Source organism: Streptopelia decaocto (genome assembly GCF_964273445.1).
Source record: "Streptopelia decaocto genome assembly, chromosome: 1".
Lineage (NCBI taxonomy): Eukaryota > Metazoa > Chordata > Aves > Columbiformes > Columbidae > Streptopelia > Streptopelia decaocto.
Genome location: NC_138663.1, coordinates 65,973,416 through 65,994,508, shown reverse-complemented (window position 1 = coordinate 65,994,508; position 21,093 = coordinate 65,973,416). Strand labels below are relative to the sequence as shown.

Here is a 21,093-nt window from a genome sequence, read left to right as displayed (position 1 = left end):
AAATAATAGTGTTCTTAGTGTGCTACAACTGTCAGTTTTGCTGGAAAATGTGTTGGACACCCTTTCTTTCACACATGGCAGTCATGAGTAATTTGAGGGAGGGATAGCACTTCCATGCACAAAGATCTTTAAATCATCAAAAATATCATGAGGTGTATTGATGAATGGTATATTATGAATAGATTTTCAGGAACTTGTCATTTCTCTGCTTCCCATCAATGTCTACCTTCTGCACCATTATGTGTGTAAAACATGTTCAATTATTTAGGTAGTAGTAGTATTTAGGACTGCCTTCTCCACTCTCATCTTTCTTACTCAGCTCTTCTCCTTTGCTCCCTGGTCAAGAAGCTTCTGTTACTGACTGTTACTTCATTTTGGCTCATATCTCTAGCTTGAACATGCGAGCCTTGATTTTGTTTTTAAAAATTGTTGTTTTGTTGCTTGTTCATCTAAACTGCCTTTCAAGTTGCATCATTTGCTGGCTTTAATTGACATATATCCCCTGCCATTTTCTGAGTGCTGGCACAGTGGCTTCTCATTCTCTGTTGCTCCCCATACCCAAAGCTGACAGATTTGTTGAAAGATTTGCGCTTCTCTTCTGTAAGAAGGCAAGCTTGGCTCTGGGGACAGAGTTGCAGGGAACTCAGTTTTGTTTATGCACAAGTCAGTGCTTCAGGATATTTGAACGCTGCTCTTTCACTCTCTGTGGGTGTCTGTTTCAAGAGCCTGTTGAGTTCTCCAGGGGAAGTGTTGCAAAGTGAGGACCTTTTGGAACGCCAGCCGACTTCCCGGCCACTCTGCCAACTGAGCTCCCCACCAATTTTAACAGAGTGCTATAACTTGAATAATTCTTTCTTTGCCTAATGCGTAAAAAATCTGCTTTCTGCAACCTTGCTTTAAACAAAAAAAATCTATCTGTATTTTCTTTACCTCCCCAGCTTCCTGTTTCCCAACCAGTGTCGATCATCCAAGGCGAGCCTCAATTACCTGTTGCAGCACCTTCTGTCCCTCAGCCTTCAGTTGCCCCATCAGTCCCCATTGGCTCTCATTTTCTACCCATGGGACAGCCCTTGACAACTTCCATGGTTCCCCAGTTCTCAGTCTCACAGTTGCCCGTAGCAGCTCCTCATGTGTCAGTGGCTCAGCCGGGTTTCCAGTCACTGCCCATTTCAATGGCAACTGCCATGAATCAGCCATTGCTCACACTGGCAACGTCTGCTGCGGCAACCACTGTCCCTGTAGGACCAACCGTTGTCCCTAGCCAGCTTCCCACGCTGCTGCAGCCTGTGGCTCAGTTGCCCAGCCAGGTTCTCCCGCAGCTCCTGCAGCCGGCTGTCCAGTCCGTGGGATTGCCAGTCAGCATTGGACAAGCTGCTGAAGCTTCACTTCCTGCTGGAGATGCTCTTTACCAGGTATTGTTGCAAGCCAGCAGAGCTCCACATTTTTTACCTATTCCTCTGAAGTACTGGATCTGAACTGTGTGCCCTGACCAACCCACTTCTCATAAGAGAGCCATTAAGCCACAAAGATTAATTCTGTTATGTGGTAAAGGACCATTTAAGTAGGGGGGCGGGGAAAAAGAAAAACTCCTGGGACACCCCAGTGCTTTGGGTTTTTCATATTTGGCATTTGAATGTGCTTAAAATGACAGGATCATAGTGCAAGACCTTGGTTAACCACTGTGTGAAAGAGGACTGCTACGCATCCAGGAGATTTGTCAACTTGGAAAAAAAAGTTATTTTTAAAATGGGGGATGTGTGTTGGAAAGAAATTCAATGGCAACATATTCAGCAATGTCACTATTTCATTCCAAGTCTGGGGAGGGGGTTGAGGAGGTGGACATGGATATTCTAGACAAAAACAGACAGCATGGATCTTGAACGTGAACTAAGTACCTGATGCTAGTCATGAAATGCTAGGCTTTTTGGCACAGGCTGCATCAGCTACTTTGTGGGATCACTGTAAAAATGACTATCTGAATAGTGACAAAATGAGTGATTCAGCACATGATTGTTCTTCTGGAACAAAAATTGTATAGATATAGAAATATCTGCACTGGGATTTTAAGGGGTGCTGTAGTACAGAAGCTGTATGTAGGACGGTTCCTGGGTCAGCTCATCATGAGAGGACAGGAAGAACACAAGAGAGTTTTTGCTGTTAGCCTCAAGAGTCAGCAGCAGTTGCATAACACCTTCTGAGCAGTAGTTGTTCAGCCTGAAAATTCTTCAAACTCATTTGAAGTCTCAGGCCTTAAAATATTAAGCCAAATAGGCAACTGTAAGAGCTGGGAGCTGAGGATTGTTTTGCCGAAGACTTGGAACTTTGAGTAGCAGTTTGCTTGTTCGAGCATGGTGACTCACAAGCTGAGCTTTGGCTATGTGAGCAGTTTGCCCTGCTTCTCTGGGAAGATAGCCTTTGGGAGTGCCTGAAGTATGGAAGGTTGGAACATGCCCCTGAAACCGATACTTTTTCTTTTTTTAATCTTGTTTCCTAATTAGCTTTGGTGCTTGCTAACTTGACTCCCTCGTTTCTATTATAGGGCTTCCCATCTCGGCTGCCTCCTCAATACCCGGGCGACTCGAATATTGCACCTTCCTCTGCTGTGGCCTCTGCTAGCATTCCTTCTGCTGTACTGTCCCCTCCCTTACCTGCAGATGCAATGGCTCAGCCAGGCTTTCTTGCTCCTGTTGTGCAGCCGTATGTGGAGCAGAACGTTTTAGTTCCCATGGGCAGCCTAGGAGGACAGGTTCAAGGGCCCCAGCCTACAGTGAGTTTAGCACAACAGGCCTCATCTGCCTCCTCGCAGCAGGCAGTTTTGGAGGTAAATATATTGAATATAATGTCGTGATACATTCAGGGCATTTGAATTATGCAATGGTGTATATGTGTGTGGAACTAGTCCCTTCCGTGCTTGTCTTCAGTTGGGAATTAATATTTTAAATGACCTTTTTCTTACAGCAGAATGTCATGCCAATGTGGGGACCTTGTTGCCACTGGCTGTTCTGTTGGGAAGTGAGTGTGCATCCTGCAGGCAAAAATCTGTTAACACTTCACTTCTTGCTAGTACTGTAAAACATTTTTGCCATATCAAAGACAAACTGCAACTGATAGCCTCTGAGAATCTGTCATGCCTATTCCCTGCAGCATTGTTCTTGCTAGGGAGAATTTGAATTGTCTTTGTATTCTGCATTGGCTTGTCTTTTGCACATTCTGTTAGTAAGACTGGTTGCATGGCAAACTGTAGTGACATGTAGCAGTAGAAAGGATGGCTGATTTCCTCTTCCCACCCCTTTGCAGATGATGATTTGCTTCACTGCAGTTTGCTCAAGATTTTTTTTGTAAATTAGAGCTCTCTAGATGCCAGCTGTTTGAAGTTCTAAAGAGGTAGTGCTTTCAGCTTTACAACTGATTTGGGTGGAAACACTGAAGACCACTGGGTTACTTGTATAGGAATGGTATTCTTTGGTGTGGTTCTTGATGTAGGTTTCTATCCATAGGGTTCTCAGGGAGTCTCACAGACTGCTCCTTCAGAGACTCTTCCAGCAATGCAGCCTGCTCAGTCTACCCCTTTGGCTTCCTCTATGGATAGGTAAGCATTGTTTTCTTTTCACCAAGCTGAATTTCTATTTCATGTGTTAGATTATTCTTCCTTGGGTGATATCTAGGTATCTTTTTATCACCAGGGCTATTTTTTTTTTCACTGAGAGTGTTCTTGAGGATGTGAGAAAATAAGCTTCCTAGAGGAAAAATGGGTTAATGAGAGTTGGAGTAAGTTTTGGTTTACAGCAGGGTATGGGCGGAGTAAACAGAATTGTATATAGTGATTTAACTTCTAATGCTTTTTTATTTGTCATGTCAAATGGATCATATGGGATATTCTTCTGTCCTTTTGGCACTTAAACAGAATTCAAACTCCAAATAGCTTGGAAACACATTCGGAAGATTTATTTGTATGACTCAGTTTGTAAGAGATACATAGCTAAATAAATACTATTAGAATTGCTATTCAGGCAAACCCTAAGTGCTGACAGGTCTCTTCCCTACTCCATGATTAACAGGCATCTACTGCTATCCAGGAGAGAATACCGTCTGGTACAGTAAAGTGTATTGTTGCAGTTATGGAGTGCATGGATACTCATGTAAAATTTGTTTGTTTTTTAGTGCACATTCTGATGTTGCTTCAGGATTGAGTGACGGTAACGAGAATGTTCCAGCTTCTAGCGGAAGGCATGAAGGGAGGACTACTAAACGTCATATGCGGAGATCTGTCCGCAGTCGTTCTCGCCATGAGAAGACTGCTAGGCCAAAACTGAGAATTCTGAATGTAAGTATTTTTATATTTTAGTGACAGTTTGGTAGTGATTATGTCTTTTTTTGAGTGTAAAAATTTCATTTGCTTTTGAGGAATGTGTGTCTTGCGTGATCTTGTCCCCACTCTGAGCGCACAAGTTACACTGCTTCTGGAGTCAGCCTTCCAAGTATAATCTGTTTAGAGTTTTTTTGAGCATTAGATATGGCAAAATTGGCTTGTTTAGCCACGAGTGATTCCGTAGACTATTCTGGAATAATTGATTTAATCTTACTAGTAAGGGTGGTCCAGTGGCCTGACCTGTAAACTAGAAAGCAACAAAGGAACATCAGGAGTTTTGGAGAAGTGTGGATGAGGTGAGCTTGGGGGTTTGAGTAATTGGCAGATGCTCAGATAAAATGGTGCTGTACATGGCACTGTTTATTAAACTGGAAAAAAGTGTGTTTGCATCAGGGTACTACTGGTTTGTCTCTGTGGTCATACATTCTCATGCTTTTAGTGTAAACTGTCGTTTTCTTTGCTTTAGGTTTCAAATAAAGGTGATCGGGTAGTGGAATGCCAGCTGGAGACACACAATCGGAAAATGGTTACTTTCAAATTTGACCTGGATGGGGACAACCCTGAGGAAATAGCTTCAATTATGGTAAAATATATTTTAGAGATGAAGACTTGAATGCTGTCTTAAACACAGTAGTAACATAAGCAGTCTTACTTTCTTATCTGTGTTTCAGAATTACTCTTCCATGTGGAACTTGCTCTGTAGAGATACATTTAAATGAGATTAATGTGTGTCATGGAATAGAACTTCCTCCCTTTTTTTTTTTTTTATTTAAACTTTTATTCCTGGACTAGTACAATCTGAATGCAACTGAGATTGTTTTAGGGTCACTGAAGTGAGAGGGAGTGACAAAAAGCAGCATCTTTGGCCAGATGCTTAGGCACCTGTGCAGTATTCATCTTTTAGCTTAAAGAGGTGGGAGAATAATAAGTGGTGTGTGCTGGATTCATACCTGTTAAAAGGAAGCAAATCAGTAACATGGGTAAAATTATTTGCCATTAATGGCTTTCCAAGAAAGAAGAAGAAATTGGTGCTTGGCTGTGTATGTGTATTGGCAGTGTAAACAAGTCAATAGAATGAAGGTAAATGCTAAGGGAATGAAGGTAAATGAAGAGAATACACAGATGTTTTTCCCTCATACCTGAAGTGATCCTATAGAGAATCAGTACAGTTAATTAAAAAAAAAAAAAAAAAATTCAAAACAAAAAAAGCCCTAAATAACAAAACCTGCAGATATTTAAAGATTAGTAGAAGCAAAATAAGTGAATTGTGCATCCAGAATGCAGTCACATAGTTGAAAGTGTGCACTTAGCCAACTGAATCTGGAACTTTGTGCTCATTGCTTGTTATTGGATGTTGAAGAAACTTTTGATTATAAGACTCTCTGGTTTCCTTTTAATCAGAATATTATTAGGCAGACCCCATATGGGTATCTTTCATTGCTCCACTTAAAGCTCTGATGGTTTCTAGAGCTAGTCAGTATTCTGCAATGCAGAGGCTTGTCTTTCCTTTTTCTAAACCAGCATCCTGGAAACTTGATGCAAAAACAATGTCTCAGGCTTTACCTCTGAAGCACTTTGTCTTGTCTTTCCAGGCAGAAGTGCTGTGACTGACAGTTTTACTTCTCTTTCATAGTCTGTCTCTGACAGTTTTACCGTGCCTTATTTCAGGAGACAGAATTTTCTCATGGGTCAGCCCAAACTAGGAATGTCTTCTTAAGTGCCAAGTATACTTGTTTAAGCTTGTTTCTGCCAACATAAGCAGCAGAATGTAGTTTTATAAAGCAATACAGTGTATTGAAACTAGATAAGCTGCACGATCTTACTCTCCCTATATAGGGAACATAATTAATACTTGCATTTTTGTACTACAGCCAGGTATCGGTGAGTTAGTGATGTACAACCTGGATAGAGAAGAAGTTCTATATGGCATGGAAAGAAAGAAGCACAGACCACATCTTGGAATACAGAATTTTCAATTTTTTTATATTATAGTTTCTTTTAAATGTGGCTCTTAATGTATATTACATTGGATATGAGGAACTGCAGTAAGATAAGGCTGTTAATTTTAAATGTCATTATGCTAAGCAAAGAGTGAGGTGCAAATTTGATGAAGAAGTGAGACTGAATTTAGTTCCAGAGCAAAGAGTAAACCAGGGCAAATACTTCTGTGCTGGAAATAATTTTAGAAACAATTGTTTTTCTTTAAGGTGTCAGTATCTCTATCTTGTACCTAAGAACAGAGAGGACAAACAGTAACACCACAAGTAAATTAGGGTTATTTGATATATAATTTTGAAACAATTTGTGGAAAATTATTGTTGCTTTATTCTCTTTGCAGGTGCAGAATGAGTTTATTTTAGCAACTGAGAGAGACTCGTTTGTAGAACAGGTACGAGAGATTATTGAGAAAGCAGATGAAATGCTAAGCGAAGATGTCAGTGTGGAGGCAGAAGGTGATCAGGGTTTGGAGAGTATGCAAACAAAAGAGGATGGATTCTTTCCAGGGTCACAGGTATGTAAAGGAAAGATTGCCATAGCTATTTTTATTTTCCATTTTGGGTGGAATGGTTTTGTGACTAGAGCTAGTTAGAAACTAAAACTTTTTTTCATGAGAAGTATCAAAGCTTAATAATTAAATGAAAAGACAAACATAGAAAGCTTCATATCAGGGTGAGAGCCTTAAAGGAATTTAAGAAGCTAAATAATGCTAAATAAATTGGGTTTTGATGTGTTCCAACACTTCTGAAGCTTCTGAATTTCCTAAGAGTCCAATAAATAGACAGTCTTAAATGCTGAGGCTTCTTGGATTTGAGGTTATTGTGAGGCAGGACGCTAAAACCCACAGCTTTGTGCTGCTCACTAAACACTGAGAGCCTGGACTTGGGCCCCCTCTACTCATCAGTCTACTTACTAAGAGATCAGATGGCTTGGTTAGAAAACACAGGTTTTTAAACTTCTTGCTGGGAATAAGAAGGCATGGCATCTCCTGAATCTCTGCCTTATTTCCACCCAGAACTAGTTTGAAACATCCATTTATCTGCAGAATATTTAAGGAAATCAGTTGGACTGCCTGTTAACAAAAAGGTGTTTAAATCAATTTTTTTATATTGACGGTCACCAAGTGCTCTAGAAGCACAGTAGTTGACATTTACCTGGGCAGAATTCCACTAGTTTGGCAATGGTGGTTGGGCCCAAGGTACCACTTACCTTAAATGCCCACATTTCAGTAAGCTAGCATTTTAAGAACTGTCTTGTGGGTTTCTGTTTCAGAATAGAACTTTAAATTTTATCTTACTTTACAGAAATTAGAGTTCAAACAGCCAGATCCTACATCTTCCATGCCACAGAGAATAGGTAAGTCTTTTGTGATTTTTTTTTTTTTTTCCAACAGTTACCTTTTTCTATTTCAGCAGATGGGTGCAGCCAAGTTTTTATTTTGTATGATGGAGTGCACATTCCATGTTGCAAGTTATGTGTTTAGCTACAACCATGTATCACTAAATATGTAACTTCTTTCTGTTTAGGGGTTCCTCCTAGCTCCTTCACCCAGGTTGTCCATTCTGCTGGAAGGCGGTTTATTGTCAGCCCTGTCCCTGAGAGTCGGTTAAAAGAACAGGGCCTTTTCACATCCACTCTTCCTGGAGGTAAAGAAACTTCAGATATGGGTAAGTAATCTGAACTCCTAAAATCTGAGATTCAAGCCATGTTCATCAAAACTATGAAGTTATTTAACTAAACAGTTCCTAAACACCTCTTTTAAGTACTTGGGGAAGTAAGGAACTATCTGTGCTGGTAAAGAAGTGATGATAAGTTGGGTAATATTATGCAGGATTCTCAAGGAAAAAATATTGATGGTCTGTCTGCAAGACTCTGAAAACTTAACTCTGTATTTTACTGTAAGCCTGGATTTATAATTTTCTTTTATTATGCTGAGAGGTAAATGTGATCTCAGTCTAGCAACAGACAATAATACTGTAATGAACCTTTCCAAGTGGACTGATATTATTCTGTTCTTCCAGTTTCTGCATCTCCACTGCATGGTCCTGGAATGAATCTCTCCCATTCAGCATCATCACTGAGCTTGCAGCAAGCTTTCTCTGAGATGGGGCATGCTCAGATGACAGAAGGACCTAATACAGCTCCTCCAGTGTTCAATCAAACAGTACCACCATTTCCACCGGCACTTTCTACCATGGCGGGCAGTGGTGCGCCTTCTGCATCTGTGGCTGCTTCTTCAGCATCTGTTCCCTCCAGCACAGGTGTTTCTCTTCCAGGATCTGTTACTTTGCCTTCAGAAAGCGCAGCTGTTGGAGTTGCACCAAGTGCAAGTGTGCCAAGCTCTATTTCTCCACCTCCAGCCTCACAATCTGGACAGCAGTCGACTGGTGTCACTTCCAGTGTGAGCGCCCCTTCTTTCTCCTTATCTGCCACGTCCCAGCCTGCTCAACCAGTAACTGGAGACATTGCCTCCAGTATCAGCACACCCTCTTCTTTGGCACTGCCATCTACACAGGTTTCTGGTGTCACTGGTCTTGGTGTCGTTGCACCAGCTGTGACATCTCAGTCTACTCCTCAGATTGTAAGTAGTATGGCAGGACCACAGACATCGGTTGCTGTGTCTCTGGATCAGAATGTGGCTTTGCAGCTTCCTCAGCTGAGTAGCAGCAGCTCTGTCTCCAATCTGGCAGAAACAACAGTTGTAAGTGCTCCACAGTCAGTACCTGAGAGTGGGCAGTCTATGGATCAATCACAGCTCTGCAGCACAGCTGGCTTATCTCTTCCGATCTCTGCACCTTTATCATCTTCAGTAGCAACAAGTGCATGTGGTTCAGTCACTCAGCCAGTGATACATCCCTTACTTGTCCCATCAGGAGTTACATCGACACCTGTCCTACCCCAGATTCCAGGTGCAACACCCATATTGCCCCAGGTTCCCTTACCTGGTGTATTACCACAGCCAGTTACTAACTTGCCTGCAGTACAGCAAACTTTGATACACAGCCACCCTCAACCAGCTCCGTTACCCAATCAGCCGCATATTCACTGTCTGGAGGCTGATGCTGATGCTCAGTCTAAAGCTCCTGGTATTGATGATATAAAGACCCTGGAAGAAAAACTACGGTCTCTCTTCAGTGAACATGGTAACGTGGGAGCAGCGCATCCATCAGTATCTCTGGAGACATCCTTGGTGATGGAAACTACAGTAATTCCTGGGATACCAACCACTGCTGTCGCACCAACGAAACCCCTGACATCCATTAGCACTTGTATACCTCCCAGCAGTTTGCCTCTTGGACCAACTGGCGTGCCAGTGCTGACACCGGTTGCCACTCCTGGGCAAGTGATCACCCCGGTCAGCTATATTTCGGCATCGAACAGCGTTGCAACAGCAGTAGTGAAACCAGGGACCTCTCCTTCAAAGCCCCCTCTTAGCAGGGTACCGGTAAGAAATGCAATGTTTGGGTGAATATTCAAGTATTGTAGGAAGCAGGCTTCTTGAGCAAAATCTCTTTTCTGAAGCAAAATATTTATTTAGGCAGGGTTGCCTTAGGTTGTTTTTATGTGTCCCAAGAGATGTTTTGTCTATATTGAGGAAAAAAAAAACAGATTGTATATTGTGCCTTTGGGAGAGCTCTCTAGCATCACTACTGATTTTTCCTACTCCTAAACTACAAGGAGTGAAACAACTGTGGAGTTCTTTTGGTGGATTGTTTTGTTGTTCTTTTTTTCAAATAGAATTTTGAAGCCTTGCTTTAAGGAGCTTTTTATCTTGTACACGATCACTAGAATGAGACATGGTTTTATGTTTTGTAAAGTACTCAGGATAAGATTAGCTTTGCTTCTTCTCATTAGCCTGTTCCTTGAAAGCAAGGGTGAACCCAACTAAAGTTGTTTTTTTTAAAAAGTCCTCTCCTGCTTATGTGGTACCTGGATATTCTCTTCCTTCCACATGTTAGATTTGTGAAACCAGGATTTTGGGAAGTTTAATAGATACCTGGATATCTGAAAACATATACATATATTTTCTTTTAAATGATTCTCTGTGTTGGGAGACAGTGCACTTCAATGCTTTAAACTATCGGTAGCCTTTTCTTTTCAAAGTTAAATGGAAATAGATTGAAGAAACTTTCAGGTGTTTAAGAAACAAAAAAACCTTAATATTCCTTTTTGTTTCTGTAATACACTTTTCCACTCACCAGTGCTTTGTGTTGGTCTTCTTTAGCCAGCCTTGCTATTAACCAGTTTCAGGGCATGTGAAGTGAGCTAATGCTCCTGGCATCTCCACTCATTAGTAGTCTTTCCCTTGCACTCTTTGTATCCAAAGTAGAAAATTTCTGCCATGGAGGAGCAGGAATACGTGCCAAGGAAGTCGTGAAGGAAATCCAGACACAGAGGCATTCTTCTAAATTGGCGTGAAGTTGAGAATTAGAAAAGAAGGGTTAGAAAATAATAGAAACTGGTGTAAGTTCAGCAACTGTTGGAACAGTTAGAAACCTGCTAATTACAAACCTGCAATTACAAAGGTTTGGGTTTAAATATAATCAATGTTTGCGGCTTTTGTCAGTTGTGGAAAAACTACCTGCTCTCTGAAGTTTTCACTTAGGTTTTTTTTCAAAGCTTAATTTTAGATTCGCTTTCTGTATTTTTGTGCTTTAAGAAGCTTATTGCTTTGGTTTTCTCAGGTTTACTAAACTTTGTGTGTGTTCTATTTTATGGCCATTCTGTTAACCAAGACAGTTCAATGTGTTTTGACTTTTCTTACAAATGTATTTAAAGTATGTTTTGCCTCTTATTTATAAACTAAATTATTAACTTACCCCAGCTTAAAAATTCATCATGCCTCAGAACAGGTAATGTCCAGGTGTATGTTCCTAGTGCACAAAAATCCTGAGGTAATGCAACTTGGCGTAGTTCCTGCTGAAACATTTTTGGGAGGATAGATGACTATGGAGTGTATCTTCACCACACAGTTATTACTGCAATTTGAACCATTAATTAAGCTGTGGTAACATGACTGCAAGCTAGAACTGGTTCTGCTTGTTGAGGACCAGAGTAGACTTTGGGCCAAGATTCAGCAGTGCTCACTGTCGTACAAGGGAAGGCAGCTGCCCAACGCTATAACTCATAAGGCTGTCATGTGCTTTTCAAACTTCAAAGTCATGGTCAAACCTCAAGATTACAGCTGAGAATAAGAATTCCAAATTGTGTAATGGATCACTTAATTCCTAGAACTTCCCACTTCCCTAACAATGGAAATAACTAACTGGAATGTGCTATCTGACCTGGTGGGGAGACTTTGATGTCTCCTCCTAACCTTTCCAGTCTCTCTAACCTCTTCCATATAACCTGGGTGACTTCCCCCTACCCAGTTGCATGTCCTAGTCATCTTCTGTGGGTCATCAATAACAATACCCTTCAGGTTCAAAAAAAGGTGATGGGTCAAGAGATTGGTGTGAGAGGTCTATCAGTCTGCTTCCCAACAAATGGAGACATCCTGAGGCATGACCGTTCCTGTTCTCAAGTCACATTGCTTGGAACAGTTTGCCAGAAGCAGGGAGGTGCCTGTTGCTAATGGGCAGTTAACATAGACCTGTTGTAAGGAAGTGCATTCTTGCACCCTTTTATAAATTAGGCTCATTGGAAACTTAGTTGTGTTTTGGAAGAATTATTGTAGCATTTCTTGCAGACTTGAAAATAATATCCCCAAGATGCTTTGCTCCCGGACACAGCAGCTTGTTTAAACTGGAAATTTTGTTGCCTAAAGATGATCTGTATTAAACAGATTAAACCCCAACTTTGTTGCAAAATTCCCTTAAGACTCTATGCTAACTCCCCAGGAAGGAAGCCTCTACAGAAAAAAATGTCGAGGCTTCTTTTGTATGACATGACTGCCTGTAGCTTGGTGTCTGATCCTTCTGTTGTTCCATGTCTGATGGACTCGCGTTTCCTCTTCATTATCCATAGGTGCTACCAGTAGGTTCTGAACTTCCGGCTGGCACTCCATCCAGTGAGCCGCTGCCACCTTTTCCAGGACCTTCACTAACTCAGGTGCTACACGATGGCTTGGCAGATTTTATCTGATGCTTTTCCTTTCAAAGAGCATGTTTTAAACTCTCCATTGCATGTTATTAATGTCTTTGTTTTTCTTTTCTTTTGACTGAGTAACCCCTTTTGTGTAACTGTAGCTGTAGCCAGAGTCACTTCAGCACTGGATATGTAGCCTCCCCTTTGGGATGCTGTACCTGGTGTCTGATGTGCAGGAACAATTAATCAGGCTTGGGGTTTTCTAGTGTGTTAACCTGAACTTTAGGGGTTGTGGGTTTTTTTAATCATAACACAGGTCTACATAAAACTGGAACTGGTTTTCTTCTTGAAAAGGGTAGAGTAGCAAAATAATAGCTCTTTAGGGAAGCAGTATATACTGCAATTAAATGTTAATGAAAATGTAATATGGCTGGCTTTGTGAATTCCTGTTTTTGTTTGGTTTTGTGGTTATTACTACACTTTGGTTTCACTAGGCTTTCAAGTATGAAAAAGGTATTTGAAGCTCATGATCATAAACCTGAGTCGAAATGGAACAGTGGCTTCCCTTGCTCATATTCTGTCCTTGTATGCAATAGTTAGCATGGATATTTTGTAGGTAGAGTGGACAGGTGATCAGCTCAAGACCACAAACATTAAATCTGTCTTCACTTCTATTTAAAAAAAAAAAAGGAATAAAAACAAACCAAACCAAAACAAATGCCCCCTCCGAAACCAAAACCAACCTCTAATTGGAAGAACTGTATTAAGACAAAACTGTTTTTTGCATCTACTAAATATTGTGCAATGAGATGTAACATGGGAAGGCTTCAGTATGCAAAGAAAAGCTGAAAAAATAACCAAACAAAACCCATAAGACAGAACTGTGCTACTTTTGAAAGAAGTTTGTTGAATAAACACAAAGATGGCTTTCTACAGAATTGTATTGAAGTATATGTGGCACAGCATTATCATCCCAATTTTATATTCAAACCTGTGAAGATGTGATTCAGGTGGGTACCTAGTGGTGCCTGCTTAAGGCTCAGAGTAATTTTGTGTTAGATGTAGTTGTTTCTAGGGTACATGTGCTGCTTATAGTATAAACCTCATCTACCTGTGGCTTAAGTCCACAGTGAATAGTCTTAGAAGGTGTCCAAAAGCTACACTTGAATTGAAGTCTGTTCTTTTTTTATAGAAAGGAATTATTCACTTAAGTCTTAACTATAAAGTAACTCCAATAAAATAGTATGAACATTGTACCATACTTATTGGGGTTATGACTCTGTTTCGTTTTTGTTTGCTTCACCACTGAGAAGTTGAATGCAGACTGAGCTAACCTTGATAAAGTCTTCTCCGTAACACTCTGGTAACCTACACTCATCTCTTGCAATGGAGCTCTTGAATTCAAGTTTCACCTGTGGAAGGGAATTTAAAAAAAACCCAACAACTTTAAAGGCTATTTTAGTTCTTTGCAAGCTCCTCCTTTTGTGGGATTTACAGTAGCTTGATGAGAAAACTTCTACCCGAAAGGACTGAAGCTGACTGTCATGCCAAAGGAATAGTGTTAGAAAATTTAAACTGTGCTAAGGCAACTTTGGTTAATGAGTTGTCATGGATCACGTTCTACAGCTACAACTGTAAAAACTGAATTACATGTACTAGGGTGCTGATCTTCAAAGATACTATTGGAATGGTATTTCCATTTCTGTCTCTCAAATGTAAGAACCATTGTATTAGCTGGTTCTAAAGACGTGAGTAGCGTTGGGCAGCAGGGCCTGTTAGCTGCTTTCATCTGGTTTTATGTCGGTTATGACGTTAATAGTCCCTTTTTAACTTTGACTTTTTTTTTTCTTCCAGTGCTCTCTGTGCAGAAGCTCTGTCTTTATTCAGCGGTTTCTCTGATTCTCCTAGTAAATGTCATTATTTTGTGATCACTCAAGAATCTCTCTTAGATGAAGTTTGCATTGAGTTTTTCCTGGAGGTTAGAAAGGAAACAGTCTAGTGGACTGAAGTTACAATGTGCTCAAAGTTGACACATCCTGTCTACTCGTGCTCTACCACCTTCTTGGTCTTCATCAGATGGAGCGAATTACAATCAGTGACCTTAATCAAAGAGTCCTCATAGATGGCCTCTGTGTCCAGAACTACTTCTTGGTTGTCTCTTCTTTTTAATGAGAATCAGTCCACTATTTGGAAAGTATTATTTGGTGTGAAAAGGCAGAAATTTGTGCTCTTTATGTAAGAAAACTAAGAAGGTGAATGTATGGCTCTTGAAACCTGTAATGGAAAGGAGTGCTGCTGTATTTGGTTTTATGCAGGTTCTCTCTGGCAGGCTGAATGGGGCATGTTCCTGCATTGAGTAATCAGGAAGTGGGTGTCTTCTGCATCCAAACTGAGCAAGATGCTGAATGACTTTTGTAGTTTTTCTTCCAGCTTTTTTTTCTTCTTCTGGAGGCAGAAGCTGGTTTATGTCTTTCAGCCAGTTCTTTCTGAAGCATGGTTTAGCTCAAGAGGAGATGACAAGAATTTGGTGATAATTCTTATCTGCATTCTTACCATGAACAAGGGTAGCAAATGGATCTGGAGGAAGCTGGTTAAAATCAGTCATACTAAGTTAATAGTCCTTTTTATTGTCATTGCTTGAAACTGGGTATGTTAGTAATATTTTCCCCCAAACTCAAAGCACTTGTAGCCACTTACGTGACTCAAGCCACTGTACCAGTGCAAAAGGCTCTTCCTGTTTGTCGTAGGTGTTCCTGGCAGGATTTGTGGTATGGAGGAGGCACAAATATAGATCCCTTTCTTCTTGTCCTCTGCAAACAGCTTACCTAATTTCACTTCTCATTTGAACTCTAAAGCTTGTCTGGGAGTGAGACAAAATTGGAGGAGACCAACTGGATCAAATCTAATTGACTGTTAAAAACCTTTGTTGCTATCACATAATACTATCTGGAAAATTACTGGCTTCTCTTAGAGTAGATAGGCTTGCCTTCCTTACTGTTTCTGTCAGTACCTCATTACACAACTTTGGGTTGTTTTTTTTTTTTTGTCTTAGTACCAGACTCCTAATTTGCAGACAAAGTACTCATCATCTCAAGGCTGGTTTTGGACATCTTGTTCCTTAATCTTAAATACCTGTTCTGTTTATTCCTTAATTGCTTTTTGAAGTGTATTTAGATTAATATTTCAAGCTTCATTTTGGTACCCTTGTTCCATAGGGAAATCTTTATTTCCTGATCTTTCTGGTAACTCAGCTCTTTGTTTACTTGAAGCACATATCTTCTTGTGAGCATAAGTGATGAGAATTACACAGTATTTCAGGTGAAACGTCCTCTTTATTTTACAGTTCTATTGAATTAAATTAGCTCACTTGTCTGCTAGGCAATTGCATTTCTGAATGGAGAAGTCTGCATCTTTTTGTGCTCCTTTTTTTTATTTGGGTGGATTTCATACAGGGTTCATTATTCTTAGGTTTTTTGGTTGTGTTTTGAAATCCACAATTTGGAAAGAATGTCATCCTTGCAACCTGCTGAAAGCATCTTTATGCTTTTGTGTAATTCTAACTTTCAGTTTCTTGAAAGTGGAAGGTAATGTTTTTAGGTTGCTGTGACTTCAGCTTCAGTTCTAAAAACAGATCTAGCTTTTTTAATATAAAAGACTTGGAAAGATTAATGATGCTAAAGTTTCGATGAAAGTTTCTACTCCATAGGGTGGTTGCAACTTCGTCATATTTGCCAACATTTTCTTCTTCCATAGGTCTTATGGGTATGGCCCTAATTAATAGTTTTGAGTGAATCCAAACTTTTAGGTGGTTCTTCTTCTCTTCCCCTCCCCAATTCAATGGCCAAGTTTGAAAAACACCTGGGATACCAACTTGAACAGCTGAAATCTAAGTAATAAGCATACTTGAGAGAGATTCTGCCTCTTTCTGTCCTTCTCTTGAAGTCCAGATCCAGATAGTTTCTTTGAGGGAACTTGTAAGTGTGGTGTGTGAGGTTTTTTTAAATTTTATTTTGTGTTATCCTCAGTCTTGCTTTATCCATGCTTACTTTTGAAATTATGGGCATATTTTAAAATTTTTCTATGAGATTTCTTTTTTCTAATTGACTTACTTTCATCAAGATTTTAGATAATCCATGATACAAATTACCTTGGTTATCCTCCAACCGAAAAATGTAGAATCAGAGGCTCGCACCATCTTTGCTCAGTTCTTAAGAGCAGGAATGCAAGCCTCATGCTAACTTCAGGAAAAACAGGAGTTTCAGTTGATGCCTTTTTGTTGTTGTTGTTTGGTTGAGTTTTTTGGTTTGTTTTGGTTTTTTGTTCACCCCCCCCATGTGTTGCTTAAATTGCTTCCAGTCTTACTGTGCTATACATGTTAAATATAAACATGTAGGAACCTGATGGAAATATGGAAGCTGTACAGACTGCTTTAAATTTTAGTATTAAATATGGCTGTTTCTCAAATGTGATGTATTCTTCCCAGGCTGGGACTGCTGTTTACTCTTTCCTTTCTCAGTCCCAACAGCCACTGGAAGATCTGGATGCTAAGCTGAGAAGAACCCTTAGTCCAGAGACTGTTCCAGTGACATCTGCTCCTGCCTGTGTACGTTTGTATTGTTGGCAGTTTAGTCGTCTTGAAAAGCTTCAGTGTTTTCTCAAGGTCGTGCTCTGAGGTCACTGCTTTTAGTGTGACTACACCAGTATTTAGGCTTTTAAAAATAAAAAAGAAGAGTCATCTTCCAGTTTGTGGGACTGAGTCAACCAAAATAGGAAAAATCTCTATGTTGCAATAGATTACGTGTTTTCTGAGGCTGGTTTTGGTATTGGTTCTTAATCCAGCTTTTCTGGTGATGTCATTAACGTCACCAAACTAGAAGGGGAGTGACTATATAACAAGGAGAACGAGCACTAAACAATGTATGTCAGTCTTAATTTGGGAGGGATGTTTAAAGTGTGGATCTGAAATTTTAGAAGACTATAATAGCAACCTTGGATGCAAAATGAAGGTAATGATTGACATTGACTTATGCGTTAGTTCTGCAAAGCCAAAGGGGCTGTTCTGCCCATGGCAGAATCTCTTGCTGATGTTGGTTGCTTTGGGGGTTAAAAACTGTTGCACTGGTCTTGTTGTGGGTCATACTTTGACTCTGGTGGAAATAAAAGATTATGTAATGTGCAGTAGGGTAGATTTGTTGGCATTCAATCAAACTGCTAATTGTTTTAATTTTATTTTGTTTTGTTTATCCCCTTGAACCTGTAGTCTCTGCCCTCAGCAGCATCTACAACGGTTACAGGGCTGGTGTCCACAGCAACACAATCTCTGAAGGATGGTAAGACAGCCTTGATTATTTTAGATGGCATAGAGATATAATCAAAAATTGAACAGACTAGCAATTTGAAAGGATATAGTCTTTTTTAGTAAGTCATACAATGGCAGTTCTTTTAGGGGTTCATATTAGTTTTTAGTAACTCAACTGAAAATTTCCACTTTAGGTCAGGAGAGGGGAATGATACGTGCATATTATAATAACTCACTTAGGATTTAAAGCTGTCCAAAATGCTAAATTAAGGCTTGCAAAGACTCTCCAGTATGCTGCTAAAGTACAGCTTCAGGATTTGGAGGAACTGTTTTCTGTCTTTTGTTGTGTTCTTGGCAGCAACAGTAAGGCTTCTCATTTTGCATCATCATGCTGTGTTCTATATGTAGGATACATCTTCCTAACTTAAGTGTTTGCTTTCTATTTAAATAGACAAATTATGTTTAAACTACTGAAAAATTAAGAAATGTAGTAGGAAAACCAGATTCCCTTCTGGCTGCTTTGGAACAACTGAAGGCTGACTAGATGATCAGCAATTGAAATCTGAATGATCAATGACTTTCAAATCTAAATCAATTCAACCGTTGCAGGGGAATGGGGGATGTAACCCAACAAGTTGGAAAACAGTCTGAGAACTTTTCTGTCAGTATTTCCCTAATTGTTTTAATTTCTTTTTTTAAAAGAAACTGTTAATGTGGTACTAACATTATTTCTGAACTATCCAGTAAATATTATTTAACTTGTGTGTGCCTCTGAAGTTCAATGGCAAACCTTCAGAAGCTAATAAAAGCAGTAGGAAAATAAAATATTCCCATTTTGGTATGTCAGTAGTGAACTGTACTGTAGAACTCATTTGTCCACTAGAAAATGAGTTGATTTTTGCCTGCTAAAGTTTAGAAGGCAAAAGTAAACAAACTGGGAAGTTGCTTAATAAACACAGCAAGGTGTCCAACAGAACTGATTTAAAAATAGAATGTTATTTCTCAGCTTTGTAACCTTATGCTGCCAGTGCATCCAGCAACAAAGTTAGGAGCTCACGCCTAAGAATCCAGCTCTGAAAGCTTCAGATTGGCTGCTTCAAGTAAATGTGGTTTATAGCATATCTTCAGCTTACTACTTTTCTATTAATAAGTTGTCCCAGTGTTTATGAAATTTAGGTAGTCAATGTGGGTATAGAGTTAAAATAAGCTTTTTTCTTACATGAATTTTAGTACAGTTTTTTTTGTTCTTTGGCTATTTCACATCCCTGTTTGAAATCAGGGTGCATTTTTAACTGCTACCTAAAAGTGTACTTTTAGCAAGTATACATATATATATACACCTTAGCAAGCATGCGTGTATATATATATGTGAAGGGAAACTTTATCGAAAAATACTTAATGTTGACGTTGCCGTATGATATTCTGTATGGTAAAGCTGAAAAAATATATCAGGTTTCATGAATCCAAAGGCCTGTTAGGAGTTAACTGGCATTTGAGTTTGCAGTAGATAAAAAGAAATAATTAGAATTTAAATAATTTGTAGCTCATTGTCTTCTTAATCCCATTCTCCTTTTGCCTAGCTTCCGCATCATGTGGTGGAGAGAGCGGTGCTTTGCCTTCCACAGCAGGAGCCAGTGTTCTCCAGATGGGACGGTTTCAGGTAGATGTTGAACTGCTTTGGTTTTTGATACAGGATCTTTGCTGAGCTATTCCTGCATAGTGCCAGATCAGTGTGCCTCATGCTGGGCTTTTGTGTCAGGAGAAAATGTCCATGTTAAGCCTCCGAGTGCAGAGATTTGCGCAGATGCTGTTTTCATTCAGGGCAGAGATTGCACTAGATTATGCAGGTGTAGAATTGTGAATACAGCAGTTCATGAGGTCAGGCCTTAGCTGCGTAACTGTTTGCCCTGGTCTTTAACGTTTGCTGCTTTTTGGCTAACAGTGATCAGATATTCACTGTATTATGTCCTGGTGGTAAAGAAAGTCCCCTCTGAATCTGCTCTGTTTCTTGGACCTAAACCTCCAGATTGCCAGAAGTACTTTTGTACATTAGTGTTTTGTGTGGCAATGTGGTACTTGGAGGGAAGCAGCAGCTTCCTTTGTGGCATTCCAAGGAAATGAGTTATTTTCCCGTCTCAGATGCATCTTACTATTAAGATAACTAAATGCATCATGTTAAGGAAAAACTAACTAAGTCTGCATGATTGCATTTCTATTCTAGGTATCCGTGGCAGTGGATGATGTGCTAAAAGAGGGTGACAAACCTCAAACTAAGCCAGTGCAATTTGAAACCACCTCTGCTGATTCTTCGTCTCTTTCTGGCAGTAGCCCAGAGAGTACGCTGGTAAAGCAGACTAGCAGTCGGAAAAGTGAGCCTGTCACCGACTCTTCCTTGGATGTGGTAAATGGCATTCCTCAGACAGTTCCTGTGCTGCAATTACCAGTAGATGTTGGGCAGCCTACTAAGGTCGGGCGCTTTCAGGTAACAACAACAACGGATCAAGTAGGGCGCTTTTCAGTGTCCAAGACTCAGGATGAGGTCAGCTGTGCAGAGAAAGAGCCACTGACTCTTCCTCTCTCTGTGGACTTGGAACAAGTTGCTTCTTCAGCTGCCGCTCCGAAGAAAGAGTTGGAGTCAAGGCAGTCCCCGCACATGAACGGTCCGTCCTCTGAACCAGAGGCCGCGTTCTTAAGTGGGATGGCCAAGGATTTGGATGATGGCTCGGGGAGCCCAGACTCCCTCCAGCCCCTGGGGTCGAAGATCAGCCTCCCCGTTCAGAGCCTTAGCAACTCGTTCAACTCTTCCTACATGAGCAGCGACAATGAGTCGGATATTGAAGATGAAGACTTGAAATTGGAACTCCGTCGGTTACGGGAGAAGTAAGGCTTTTTTCCTTCTGTGATCGTGTAGGAAATACTTGTAACAGAATTAATATGAAATACATCTGTGCTTTTCGCAAAGAACAAAAGTAAACTTTTTAAAAAACTCAACATTTGCTAAGTGTCAGGACCCATTGTCATGGTTTGTATGGGAAGTAAGATTCTTTAGTGGGAAAGTACTACATAATTATAACAAAAAAGGTATATAAATGTTTGCTGTGCTTAATTTTCTAACCTGTGACTTCGTTGTATGTGTTTATATGTAGATTGATTGCTGTATTGTGGGTAAGACTGCAGAAGTATAGAAGTTTTGCTTATCACTGAAGTTCAGTAGTTAGTAGGAAGATGGTGTCTCGTTTGAAAATGACACACAGCTCTCTGCATTTCTAATATGCATTTCTGCAATTTCTAATGGTTCTTCTGTTCCTGAAGAATCTTTGTTGGCTTAGAAAAAAAGATAAAGCCAAGCCATGTGACTTACCAATTTATTTATACAGCAAGTTGGACATTTTTAGGGCAG

At 40.1% G+C, this 21,093-nt stretch overlaps 1 protein-coding gene across 10 annotated transcripts in view; it reads left to right on the top strand.

The window, feature by feature from the left end:
* WNK1 (WNK lysine deficient protein kinase 1) overlaps positions 1-21,093 on the top strand; it is a 106,827-nt gene that overhangs the window by 72,924 nt on the left and 12,810 nt on the right. For 7 of the 10 annotated variants that reach the window (XM_082043152.1, XM_082043159.1, XM_082043158.1 and 4 more), the window contains 14 exons: positions 939-1,412; positions 2,540-2,821; positions 3,498-3,589; positions 4,162-4,324; positions 4,836-4,952; positions 6,708-6,881; positions 7,672-7,723; positions 7,894-8,034; positions 8,389-9,812; positions 12,335-12,418; positions 16,911-16,997; positions 17,655-17,724; positions 19,274-19,353; positions 19,915-20,573. In XM_082043152.1, coding sequence (XP_081899278.1) covers positions 939-1,412; positions 2,540-2,821; positions 3,498-3,589; positions 4,162-4,324; positions 4,836-4,952; positions 6,708-6,881; positions 7,672-7,723; positions 7,894-8,034; positions 8,389-9,812; positions 12,335-12,418; positions 16,911-16,997; positions 17,655-17,724; positions 19,274-19,353; positions 19,915-20,573 — 3,899 coding nt within the window. The remainder of the gene's footprint in view (positions 1-938; positions 1,413-2,539; positions 2,822-3,497; positions 3,590-4,161; positions 4,325-4,835; positions 4,953-6,707; positions 6,882-7,671; positions 7,724-7,893; positions 8,035-8,388; positions 9,813-12,334; positions 12,419-16,910; positions 16,998-17,654; positions 17,725-19,273; positions 19,354-19,914; positions 20,574-21,093) is intronic. The other 3 variants (XM_082043156.1, XM_082043157.1, XM_082043160.1) reach the window with 3 other exon arrangements.